The 13,965-nt window shown below is 41.5% G+C and overlaps 1 protein-coding gene across 1 annotated transcript in view; it reads right to left on the bottom strand.

Annotated features, from left to right (window-relative positions):
* PREX1 (phosphatidylinositol-3,4,5-trisphosphate dependent Rac exchange factor 1) overlaps nt 1-13,965 on the bottom strand; it is a 323,175-nt gene that overhangs the window by 158,203 nt on the left and 151,007 nt on the right. The window contains exon 5 of the mRNA XM_042464631.1: nt 9,855-9,956. Within this exon, the coding sequence (XP_042320565.1) occupies nt 9,855-9,956 (102 nt within the window). The remainder of the gene's footprint in view (nt 1-9,854; nt 9,957-13,965) is intronic.

The following is a 13,965-nucleotide window of genomic DNA, read 5'->3' as shown; positions in this document are numbered from 1 at the left end:
CGAGGGAAGGGAGGAAAGAGCAGGTGGGAGCAGAGCAGAGGAGGACAGGGAGGAGGCAAGAGGAGATGGGGCACGCAGGCGGGGAGGAAGAGGAGGAGGAGAGCAAGAGAGGGGAAGCGAGGAGGGAGGAAACGAGCAGGGAGGAGGCAGCAAGAGGAAGAAGAGGAGATGGGCAGCAGGAGGAGGAAAGGAGATGGGGGGCAGCAGGAGAGGAACAGGGAGGAGAAGAAGAGCAGGAGGGGCAGCGGAGGAGGAAGAGGAGAGAGGAAGAGCAGGAGGAGGACAAGAGGGGAGAGATGGGGGGGCAGCCAGGAGGAAGAAGAGGGCCGGGAGAAGGTGGTGAGTGGCCACAGGATGCCACATTGTTTTTTTTGGTGTTTGGGGGGGGGTGTTTTTTGTTTGTGTGTGGTTTTTTGTTTTGTTTTTGTTTGTTTTTTTTTTTTGCCATTTTTTTCATTTGCTAACAAGTCTCCCTGCTTTGACAATGATAGTGTGATGATGATGATGATTATGATGATGATGATGATATAAGCCAGTTTGAGAGGCATGGAGGCACTGTTTCTGAAGCCAAGAGAGTGTCACCTTTCAAAGTGTGTTTTGTGTGCTTTTAATGTTAACAAGTCTCCCTTGCTTTGACAATGATAGTGTGGTGATGGTGATGATGAGTCAGCTTGAGAAGCATGCAACTACTGTTTCAGAAGCTGAGAGAGTGTCACCTTGCAAAGTGTGTTTTGTGTGCTTTTAATGCTAACAAGTCTCCCTTGCTTTGACAATGATAGTGTCGTGATGATGATGATGATGATGATAATGATATGAGTCAGCTTGAGAGGCATGCACGCACTGTTTCTGAAGCCAAGAGAGTGTGACTTTCCTGAGGCAAGGCCAATGTAAATTGCTGTGATTTTTACAAACTCATGCGCAGTGAAGAAAAACCAAAGTCCCTTGACCAAGTACACACTTCTGAGAAGTATACTTGGTGCAAGAACGGTGAAACCACCTTGACATGTTCAATATGCATAGCCATGTTAAACCATGCTAAGTGTTAAACCCAAGGGGTTTGGTTATGGAATAAGCCTCTGAAATATGCAAGAGGCCATGTTAAGTAAAGCCATGTGAAATGCACAACTGTGCTGTTGTGTGTGTTTTGGAATGCAGGTTGGGGGTGTTTGTCCAGAAAGGGACCGAGGAGGAAAGGACAGGCACACATCTCCTCCTCCTTGCAGGGCTTCGGTGGAGGCTCTGCCCCCAGAGGGTGGCTCCGCCCCTGGAGGGTGGAAGCTCCACCCCCCGGCTTCGGCCCCCCCGACTTGTCTGAGGGACAGCAACCCGGCCCCTGGCTCCAAAAGGTTGCCTACCCCTGACCTAAAGTAACAAACTCCTTTGTTACAATATCTGGAACTATAAGCATTTTGGAATGATCTTTCAGGATTAAATTGTCAGTGGTTCTACACAATAGGGACCACAAAAACTATAGTTAAAAAAACCCTGGCCCTTTTAAATTAAAGCCTCCTTGAATATATCTCACAGAGTTATTGAACTTTTACAAGCCAGCCAAACAATGGCTTCCTTGCATGCCTACATACAAATCTCAGCTGCCTCCCCCCCCCCCCCCCCCGCAACCATCTACAAAAGAGCAACAAAATATGTATAGCATGAGTTAAGTCCCTCAGCCTAGAAGATCAGTGCTCATGATTTCTAAAATGTGGCCAAATTTTCCTAGCACTTAAAAAAATTAATCAGCAACAGATTGAGAGGCCATGCAGGGTGAACATGAGCTAGAACTGCCAGGACACGGAAAAGGTATTAAATCCATCAACAGAACAGATGTGTCACACTTGGCGTGTAACTAGCCTGCTGCTAACACCATATATAACGTATTTTATTTGGCCTGAGTCAGCATGTTGAACTATACCACTTTACAGCTAAGTAACCTGATATTTTTGATATGTCATGGTAAGCAAGAATTGGATGTATAGCCAGGTATACAAGTGGAAGTACAGTTTTCCAATAATACATACCAACTTTGACCCTCTAATTAAATTTGTCCATTTATGCTTAAAAAAGGAAAATGAAGTTCAAAGTCCCCTCCTGCACCATCTCCTGCACTACTGGAGACAGATTACACCCATTTGTGATTCATCATTTAAAAATCATAGGCTGAGTGACACCCCCTCAAATGTTTGAGCATTGCTACCATGTCACCCCTTAACCTTCTCTTCTCCAGGCTAAATGTTCCTCATAGGGCTTTTGGTTTCCACACCTTCCACCAGTTTGGCTGCCCTCCTTTGGACATGTTCCAGCTTGTCTACATCCTTCTTGAATTGTGGTGAACTGTAGACCAGAACTGAATATAATATTCCAAGTGAGGTCTGCCCAAAGCAGAATACAGTGGTACTATTACTTCCCTCCATCTAGACTAGTGGTTTCCAAATTCTGGCCTTCCAGAATCCAAGACTATTGGCCAAGATGGCTGAGGGTTCTGGGAGCTGAATTCCAAAACACCTGGAAGACCAGAATTTGGGAATCAGTGATCTAGACACTACACTCTTATTGATGCAGCCTCGAATTGCACTGGCTTTGTTAGCTGCCACATCACATTGCTGCTTCATCTTCACTAAGACGCCCAGATCCCTTTCCCATGTACTGCTGTCAAGCCAGGTATCACCCATCCTATATCTGTGTGTTTCATTTTTTCTGCCCAAATATGGTATACAACATTTCTTCCTGCTGAAATTCATTTTGTTGGTTTTGGTCCAGCTTTCTAAACTGTTAAGGTCATTTTGAATTCTGATCCTGTCCTCTGGGGTATTAGCTATCCCTCCTAATTTAGTGTCATCTGCAAATTTAGAAAGAAAGAAAGAAAGAAAGAAAGAAAGAAAGAAAGAAAGAAACTGTGTGTGTGTAGGGCAAAGCATGAAAAGGGATCTTTTTGACTAAGGTTCCCAGAATCCACCACCAGTATGGCTATAATTCCTTGGGGAATCTTGGAGCTGAAATACAAAAAAGTAACTTTTCCAAGCTATGGTGTAGGGTTGCATTCAGATTTAGTCATATTAAGTACAGTACATACACACTAACACCACAGCTCACCTTTGACTTGAATAACTTGAAATACTATAATAATAATAATAATAATAACAACAATAACAATAATACAATTTATTTATATTCCGCCTTTTCCTTGCAGAATCAGGGAATGGCATTAAGTTTCAAACTTGACCTTCAACGCCCCAAGAGACAGAACTGTCAGTGGCAAATGTTTGGACAGTATTCTCTGTATGACTGTTTAACTGTACAGAAAAGTCCTTCTGCATAGGTAGTTGCAAACATGATTCAAGAACAAAGCAGTTATGCAAAACGTCAAGTTTTAAAAACAAACCCAGCCCTGATTCTTCTTAGAAGGAAGGATGTTGTTCTACTGAAACTTGACTTGTTTTGGTCTCTTCATCCTGCCACCAACCTCTTCATCTTTTTCCATAGCAGACTGATCATCTTCATTTGTATACTTAAGTAGGGAGTAGAATACATACTTGTGCTGCAGAAAATTACAGCTATCCACATAAAAGAATTCTCTCGTTTCCTGTGCCTTTCATTACACAAGACTCCCAAAGGATAGTGAACCATATATTTTATCCAACAGAATGTTAGCTCTGCTCATTGCTTTGTATAATAAAACATGGCTTGCTCTTGCAGAACAGTTTTATTAAAAGCCTAGAACAAATAGCAAGAGAGAAAGATTGCACCATTTCCTGTGCTGATAAGTGCAATAGGATGTTAAACAGCACATTTAACTAGTTTAGCAGCAGACTGAAGATTCTGGCAATAAAACTGAGCAGTGCACTTAATTAAACAAATCCTTGATCAGACGATATCTCAGGAGGGGCCAAACCTCAGTAGAAGAGCATACACAAACCCTAACACTGTCTGGAGCCATGGAAGCCACTACCAACCTGAGAAATAAATGCTGAACTAGGTGAGCCAAAGGTCTGAAGTAGTATGTATGTATGCATGTAGTTGGTATGTTCACAAGCAGAGACTCTAGTAACAGCTGATTCATATGTTTATTACCCACCTGCATTACATGTTCTTAACAGTAACCTGAATTTTTATATCAAATATTGCATATAAAGTGTACCTTAAGGTATGAATGAAACAACATAGGGTACAAATAGCCTGTTAATTAGATATCTTTCTTTCATCCTGTTATGAGGTCCTCCATGAACAAGAAGTTTATTGGAAAAGTTTATTAAGTTTAACCCCCTTCCACCCAGCCACCCACACACACAATAGTAACATGCAATATCTGTCTGATATTGGCAGACCTTGAAAAGTTTCCTTTTGGAACTACAACTTCCAGGACCACTCAGCCACCACGGACAGTGGTTAGGCTAGTTGGGGGATTCCAAAGGTTACAGTCCAAAAAAGGAATTTTTACAAACTCTGGCTACTGGTATATACTGTTGATGCTGCCCAGCTAAGTGCATCCTACTGCAGAAGTGGTACCATCTCTGCCTGCACCCGCCAAAGATATTACAACCTACAATTATTATCTGTGTCACCATTCATAGCCAAAAGTAAGGAATTGTGAAATTTGTAGTCAAAAATATCTGGAGGGCCAAAGAGTCCCAAACGCCTGCCTTACAGTGTATTAAAATAAGGCTTTTGTCAGTCCTATGTGAAATGGTCCTTACTGGATTTGGGCAAAACACTTTTTTCCAATTTTTAGAATAATTTATATGGATTTTTAGACTCTATTAGTAGTATAATAAGGATCTTAGTATGAAGTGATATATGGAACATGGTAGAAATATGTGCTACAAAACACTATGCACAAGGTTGGGAACAATTTTAACCATCAAAATGGATCAGCAAGAGATGCTATATCATGACTCTAAAGATTAGCTATAGTGATACCAGCAACATAATTTTTAAAGCTGAGGAAGGTCATGTACCTTTGCGCCCCTCCCCCCCAAATTTGTCATTATAAAGTCACTGAGATCTCTTAACCTCCCAAAAGATCAAGTGGAGAATGTTGCTGAGGTTAAAGTTCTCAGTCGGATCCAACAGTTACATAAAGGATCCAGCAGACTGGTCAATGCTGTATTAATTCCAAATGAGGCAGAAAACAGCATAAAATAGCCAGCTATGGGTTTAGTTCCTGCCACATTGTTTGCAGGATTGAACTAGTACGAGTGAATGAGTAACTGTGTTAATACAGTGGCTCAACAGACAAAATGCCATTAAAAGGTCAATTGGACTAAAAGCCCAAATAGTTTACAAACTGTTAATATCAACAACATGGCTGTACTTAATCAGATTCATTTATCTATTTATTTTGAGCATATATACCCTGCCTCTGAAGACTATGTCTTTGCAAAGTGGCTTCCAAAATAGATAAATACATTTCAATAGAAAGTGAAAATACTGTACAAAGTAAAATTAAGCACCATGTAAAATCAACCTAGGCCAGCATAAAAAGGTATCAATTCATCTTAATAAAGTTGGAGACGTCTAAGCAAAACAATAAAGTATTTGATCCCAGCAGTGGGTGGTCCCTCTAGGGAGAAAGGCGGGATATATATATATATATATATATATATATATATATATATATATATATATGGTCAATATTGGGGAGGGGGGATCCATCAAACCTGATATATGTGACTGGACTATCTGAAACTGAATCTGGGTTGGTTCAGGGGAAGTGTACTTTCACTGAGGTAAAGTTCCCCCCTCCCAATTTTATTCAGTGAATAGGCATTATTATTTTAGGGTGAAAGCAGTTTAAAATAAGATTAAAACAAGACAGGCCTCAATTTTCCTGCAGAGCTTTTAGCTCACATACAGACTTCACTCCAAATTAGGCTGCTTTTCAGTGACCTCATCTCTAGCTAATTAGTGGTACCCTTTCTTTTAAACAATCCCAAGGGAAAATAAAAGACAACTCATCAAATCTCCATCACACTTTTTACATCTGTACTGTTTTTCACTTCAGATTTCTGACACGTAAGATCATTAAGGCTTGCAAGCATCATGCTGTTTTACATTATATTTCAAGTGAATTTGGAGTCTGGCAGCTCAGCTCCTGCCTCCAGGTTATATTTTTTCTTAGGAGCACAGGGATCTCCCAACCAAGGATGCAACCTATAATTATCAAATTTATTTTCAAGTAGCTCATTTAGAGCTGTGAGGCAACCAAAATAATACATACTTAAACTATAACCAGGTACCTGCAAAATCCCAGAGGTGAAGAAGTACAGAAGGAAGAGGAGGAATGGAGGGAGGTGAGGCACTAACCATTGCAAACATTTATAATCTCCTCGCAGTGCAAGCAACAATCAGGTAGCTCTAAGGACGTACTTACTGTTACCTAAATAAATCATTATATTACAGAGGACAAGAGAGCAGAGGTAAGTGTGGCTAATGTGTACCCTAAGACTATGATTAAAACATGATCAATGCACCACTATCACATCCCCCAGGGTCCTCTATTTATTCACAAAAGCTGTTCTTGCAAACATTGCAAGGTTATTTCAGTATCCAAAGCTGAATCATGCATAACAACTGCCTCACTACTGAACTGCACCCTATCTGTTATGCATTAGTGCATCATGTATGGATGAGGGCTGAATTTTTATATGAGGAAACTGCTGAATATGACCCCTGCTAATTGAGAAGGCAGTGGTATGCTGTTATTATATGTTAGTTTCTAAGCATACTATTTTTACTTACATTGATCTCTCTCCAACTCAAAAGCACAATGTTTCTAGATCAGAGACATGGATTGTGGTGAATTTCACATGCCACACCTCCAGAACTATTATTTGTTACATCCTTTCCCAACCGATTATCCTCCAAATGTGCTGAACTGCAATTCCCATTGTCTTTCTCCCATCATAACATTGATAGGCAACTTTAGAGTTCCTGATCTCCCTTCTGAAGTTTCTTCATCTTAAAAATGGCCTTACCCTGACTAAGCAGGAGTTGCCCCTATCACTCAAGCTGAGAAAATGGATCATTGAAACAGAGGATGTTGGGGGCAGAGATATGTATTAAATGTGCAAGTGCTAATTATTATACAGTATACTATAACGTAAATAAGAGTACAATGATGATGATTGGAACTAGGGATTAATTCCTACTACTCAATTATAGCACTTTTGCTCCACTTTAGCTGTCACAGTTCTGTCCTATGGAATCCTGGTATTGGCAGTTTAGAGAGGGGTATTTAGAATTCTCAGCCAGCACTGTGGTGTCCCCACCCCTGGTGTCACCAGACATGGGGGGGAGCTGCCAGGGGAGAAGCAGCAGCCAAAAGGGAGAACACGGCCTTCTTCTTTGCCATGAAGGCAGAGGTCTCCCTATCCTTCACTGTGGTTGTGGACATCTCCTCATGAAAAGGCCTCCTCCATGGCAGCGAAGACGGGAGGGGCACAGTGGGAGAAGGGCCTGACCAGGCATCACCCCTGGAGTGTTACTCGGTGTGGACAAAACCCCGACACCCCTAATGACACCACTGAACCAGAGAGCTCCAGTGCCCCATCAGACTACAAACCCCAGAGTTCCTGAGATGGAACCATGGAGGTTAAAGTGGAATAACTTCCAGTGCTATAACTGTGTAGTGTGAATGGGCCCCAGGTGATCTGAATGCTCCCCTAGTATGTTATCTAAATGCTGTTGATGGACATCTGCAAGGTCTCCACTCTTATACAGTATTTATCTTTAAGCTAAATGTAAGCTGGAGCACCCATCAGCTAAAAGAGGACTTCAAACAAAGGACTGTCCTTTCATACACATCCGCCCTAGATCAAGTCATCTCTAAGAGTCTCCAATGCCCAATTTGCTTTAATGAGTTTTGCTGCTCTCATAAATACAACTGAAAGCAAACAACGTGAATACAGTATATAAAGAAGCATAAACACAATGCAGGTCCTTCATGGGGAATGTGTACAGATCACATTTATAAAATCTCTGCTTCCTCTGTCCTGCCTCTTTGCTCCATCCTAAAGCCTTTAAGAGGGCTCTCATGTGTCACACATAATCCTAATACAAATCCATGGAATGAACACTCACCAGCTTCCTGCCCACTCTTGATCTAATGTAAATAAACACAATGGAGATTCATGTGTGTTGCAAATGCTAAGACAGCATTTTAGAAGAAGCTAAATTTGTCACAGTCTGATTCAAATACCTAGGTATGTTAGAACTGACTGGACTTTGGGACTTTCTGTAGAATTATTATGGCTCAAGTAGCAATACTTATGAACACAACAAATGTGTTTCAATTAAAGGACTATGCCTGAACTATGTCTATGAATACTTCTGTACCCTCTCTTGTGTATCTAACATCTTTAACATCTGCATCCTCTCTAACTATGGCTTGAAAGCAGTTCTGACTCATGAAATGTAACTATGGCCCTCTCCAGATGGGCCTTGTAGCACGTAACGAATATGTGCTAGGGTTGCCTCGGGGCATCTCTTACAGATGCCCCACATCCCTAGCATGTATTCCATACCTAAAAATGGTGGTGCCCTGTACACATGGGGGCCGCCATTTTGATGTGACATCTTTGTGCTGCATCAGGCCGCTTGTGGCAGCCTAACCGTGGCGCAGGAAGGAACTCCGAAATGGAGCTCATTCCCAGAGGGCGCCTCGTTCCGGCAGCAACTAGATTGCCGCGGGAACGGCGCCGGGGTAAAGGGACCAACTGCCCCTTTCTCCCCTGGCTGCGGCTCCCGGGGTGTCCTGGGGCATGAAGCCCCAAGGACACCCCTTTTTGGGACCAGGAAGAAGTGGCATTTTGCCGCTTCTCCCTGTGAAGGTCTCTGCTTCCCCTTCACCTTGACACTGGCTCTTTAGACCCTGCTCCCACCTAATTTATGTGAAGGGCCCCAAGATACTCTCCTATGATGGTCCCACACCCCTGCGTTTCTAAAGATCAGTAGCGTGGTTTGTTTTCAAAACACAGGCCAAGTGGATATTCAAACAAGAATAAACATTTATTTTAAAACAGAATGGGAAAAGGTAACTTGGACATGAAGTTGTTACTGTTTCTTTCTTAGTTACATATATACAGGCTTGTTTTTAAATCTCAGTTAATAACTCAGCCACACAGACTATAATATCCCTCAGGAAATTATGTAACGAAAACCCTTCTTTCAGAGTCTGACTACACTGAGTCTTTCTTCTCTAGACACCCAAACTAATACTGTCCCTCTCTGGACCTATCAGACCCTTTCTTGGTCTATGATCAACACCCCACTCTAACAAAATGCTGTTCCCTCAGGAAATTCTGGAACACAGTCCTCTCGACTCTACTGTTCCCCAACTGAACACCAGCTTCCTCCCTTAAGATTCCAAACCCTAACTGACTAAAACCAACTGCCAAGCGGAATCTTCAAACTCCTCAGCCAGCACTTGATTGGCTTAGGGTCTCTGGCTTCTGACTGGCTGGATTGTGAGTCAGTTCATCACACTCCCTGGTCCCGAAAAGCGCCGTATTGGGGCCTTTGGGCTGCCGCTGTGGCTGCCCTGGCCCCAATATGTTGCGCAAATGGGCGGCTGCAGGCCGCCCCAATGGGGCGGTATGTATCCCGCCTACATGTAAGTATGACACGGCTCATAGAAGGTGTATCCACACTGCAGAATTAAAGCAGTTTGACACCACTTAGACTCTATCCTAGTCCTAGTCCAACATGTCAAACAAGTTGTCCTTAAGTAACCAAAATGGGAGCCATTCTGCAGGTGCAGGTTAGACGTACAAGAGCCACATACACAATGAAAAAAACAATAACCTTCCAGGGGTAATCCTGAAAAACAATGTTAGAAAATATCCTTTATTTCATATTACCTTTAGAAGAAGTGGGTATTTGCAAATCCTCTGGATTGGGGTTAGAAGATAGCCCTCAAGTGGAATGTCTGTCGTCTTTCTGCCTCCCAAAAGCATGCAGCTCTGTTATACAGAAAAACACACATCACACTCTTGAATAAAAGTTCCTGGAAACAACATGTTTATAAATGGTATTTTACAGGTTCATATACAGTGAGTCCTATACAAGTTATGAATTCAGAAAACAATAATCCATTCAAAGCTTGGAGGAGACAGGCTTCTTATTTGATGGAGAAGGGGGAATCTACACTTTAAATGAAAAAGTGAGTGTGAAGATGACAGCCAAACCTTCCTCAAGGTACAACACTGCATCCCATAGCTTTAAAGAATTTTTGCCATACCTCTCCCACATGCAGCAAGCTGGAAAAATTAGTGGGCCATAGGATGAAAAAGTATCTGTACCAAAAGATTCTGATGCCATGTTTCTCCTGGCCCACCAACATACATAATGTACCCTTTACCCTTCACCCTAAAGAAAGACCTATTTTTAAATCAAAGAGACATTGTGTCCAGAGCTTAGAAAAATTACATTTTGTGCTATAATTCCCAGAATCAGTGATGAAGTTGGCTGAGGAATTCTGGGAACTGTAGTCCAAATGTAATTTTTCCAAGCTCTGCATTCTGTCCAATTGTAGTCCAAAAATTAATGTTTTCCAAGTTCTGCAGTCTGTCCAATGTAGACAAAATAATGCAGACTTTAAAATCCATTTTCCCTCTATGTAAGGCTTTGAAAAGGGTTTTTTGGCCAAGGAACTATAAATTCCAGAACATTAACCAGCCATTATACAATGAGTATGATGCTGACAGAAGGATTCTGGCGTTTTAATTCAAAAAAGTAATTTTTCCACTTGACATTCTGTCCTGTGTGGATATTATAGTCAAGTAATACAAGAAACTCAAAGTCTAACTTATATGTCACATATGAGAAATGGCCTAGCAAACCAATCCTAAACAAGACTATTCAGAAATAATTCCCAATGAATACTTTAGATGCATTCCTTAGCAAGTACAATTGGCCCGCCATATCCACAGATTCTTTATCCATAGATTCAAATATCCATGGCTTGAAAATGGGCCCACTGAATATCACAACTGATGTCTTGTCAAGTTCTCAGCCTTTCAGGTTTTACTTCTTTGGGGTTCCTATGAGATATTTCTTCCAAAGCTATGTCTGACACAGCTGCCCAGGACTGCTTAGGTGTTTGGTAGCAGGAACAACTTTCAATTTTTTTTTAATGTTCTTACCAGACACAAATAATAAATTTTGTCTATAGACATGCAGACTCCTTTGATGCACTGGCAGTGCTGGCTGCTACCTGCCAAGAAGTCACAATCCAATTTTCCAGGGCCCTTGTGTGAATCATAAACCATTCTTATTCCCCTGTTGTTTTCTTTTACTCTCATGTTGGCCTTTGAATTCCTTACTTAAATCAGTTTTCCCACATTTTCCAAGACAGGGTTTCTGCTTCAGTCACACAGACAGCATTCCAGCCAAATCCACTCGCACAAGAACCTCTTTATTCTTTAATCTGACCTCATTATGATGGTGACATTATTATGTCAAGCAGGATGGAGGGAGGGAAAGAGGAAAAGGAGAATGATGTAACCAACTCCAAAACACAGACTGCCCCATGACTGTCTTGACTAAGAACTATTTTAAAATCTCTTTGAGACTAAAAAAATGACACCACAGTCTATAGATCTTCCTGTTCAGTAGAATGCTGAGGTGTGTCAAAGCTGACCATTTAAACCACTTAAAATACAATTGTTATTTCCAACTAAGGCTGCATCAACACTGCAGAAATAATCCAGTTTGACACCACTTTAAGTGCCATAGCTTAATGATATGGAATTCTGGGATTTGCAGTTTGTTGTGACACCAAAGTTCTCTGACAGAGAAAGCTAAATATGTCACAAAACTACAAATCCCACAATTCCATCACATTGAGCCATGGCACTTAAAGCGGTGTCATACTGCAATATTTCTGTAGCCTTAAGAGTTGGGTGTACAGTATAAAATCATTACCTGTGTGCTCCTGAAAGAAGGTATTATCAATTTCCCCTTCCTCTTCTCTGCTCAGTTACACCAAACAGAGCATGCACAGTAAATGTCAACTGTTATGTAATATTGTAACCTATTTAATTATACGTGTGGATGCTGAATGAAGTGTTTTCCTTTAGAAAGGTCCAGAACTGGGACTGTCAGCAGGGATTAAGGGCTGCTCTTGAGGGAAACAGAAGTGATCTGCTTTTAAATACTGCAGAACCATTCAAGAGGACCACAGAAGACATCAACATTGGCAAGAACTGTGAGGTTTGTTCATCTCAAGGACTTGTGCTTTGAATTTTATTTATGTCCAAGCATGAATTACATTGTTGAATGCAGCCACTTGATTCCTGAAGATGCAATACAGTCGTCCCTCCTAATTCACGGATTATGCACGGAGGGATAACCTACGTTATTTCTAATGGTGTGCGCCCCCGGCATGCACGCACAGGCTGGGCGCACGGGGGGCACACCCTATTTAAGCCTATGAGGCTTGAATACGTGCAAGCCTCCATTTTTGCATGACGGTCCGGAACAGATCCCCCACGTAAACAGAGGGCCAACAGTAATATTAAAAAAATAATTTACATGAAACACACAAAGAAAATAAATAAATAGCTGATAATGTTAGGAATTATTTGTTGTTGTTTATGTTCATATAGAGGGGAAGTGCAAAGTCAGCCATGAATGGGAGGTCCACTGTTCATTTGAGTGAATCCTCCATAACTATCTGTGAATAATGGGTTACATAAGAAAAGTCCAAGGTTCAACTCCAACATTTCCCAACAGAGGAAGGAAAGTGTTTCTCATCTTCTGAAGAAACATTGTCATGCTAGGCAGTATAGATAAAGGGTGGGTACTGTGTCGCCTACTGTTCAACCCCAGATTTGATTCACTTGAAGATCCTAGAATTCCTGAATATAGTCCATGCTAGCTAGGACTGACAGGAGGTACAGTTCACTAAGATATAGAGGGATGTAGCATTTTCTACCCGGTGTAGAAAACACCAAAATAAACAGTCCAACTTGGCATCAAGCAGTTTTGTATGTTTTAAAATGTTAAAATATAACAGGCATAGCAATATAAAGGACCAAGGAAGAGGTTTTCTGTGGTGAAGTATCACCAAATCCAAAGCCCTTCGATGAACACACATGCCAGCCAGGACATACAAAGTAGGAACTTTTATGCTCTTTACATTTTTGCCAAGCATTTTCCTTTTTTTCCCACATGGGGGAAGGAAATTGACACACCAATCCCACCTTGTTTAGGGGATATCAGGGTAGTAGGAGGGGTTTATAACCAGTGAGTGATCCACCCTAACTCATCACTTTTAGGCCCCTCAAACTGCCATAGCTCTAAGAAAAAAAGGAAAGGTGGCAGTGGAACTTTCCACTAGCCAAACAAGAATGTTTTAATAAACAACACCCAGACAAAAAGGAGGTCTCCTATATCTTATGCTCTATGGGACACCCTCCATGAGCATAGCATTCCTTCCTTAAATAATTTTAACTATAATTTATTCAGTCCTACACACTTCAGACACCCTCCTTGCCAACGGCACTGGCAAAGCAAAGCAAAACTATATTTGCTGTGTGCTCTCTTGAAAAGTAATTCAAAACGTTGCTTTGTTTTTTCCAGTGCACCTAACTAATTGTGATTCAGATGCTTTGGGATAAGTACCTTACATACTCGACTATAGGTCAGCCTCACGTATAAGCTGAGGGCAGGTTTGAGGGCCAAAATTTTGAATTTTGATATCACTCGTAGATAAGTCAAGGGTAAAACTTAGGGACATCGAGCAAAGGATCTAAACAATGAAGCAAAGAAAAACAGTGCCAAAGAAATTAAAAATTCCAGCAGGCATAATTGTTTGTGTTCACCCTAAAAGCTGGATGGATGAGAGACTAAGGGAAAGCCAGTGCTTCCAGGACAGAGTATACTCATGCCTTTCACCAGGCAACTGTTCTTTTTTTATATTTGAGCCCTCCTCCAACCACCATCTTGAGGGGGAGAGAGGCCAGGCCT

This window comes from Sceloporus undulatus, chromosome 4, assembly GCF_019175285.1.
Source record: "Sceloporus undulatus isolate JIND9_A2432 ecotype Alabama chromosome 4, SceUnd_v1.1, whole genome shotgun sequence".
NCBI classification, from domain to species: Eukaryota; Metazoa; Chordata; class Lepidosauria; order Squamata; family Phrynosomatidae; genus Sceloporus; species Sceloporus undulatus.
This window is presented reverse-complemented; position numbering and strand designations above follow the sequence as displayed.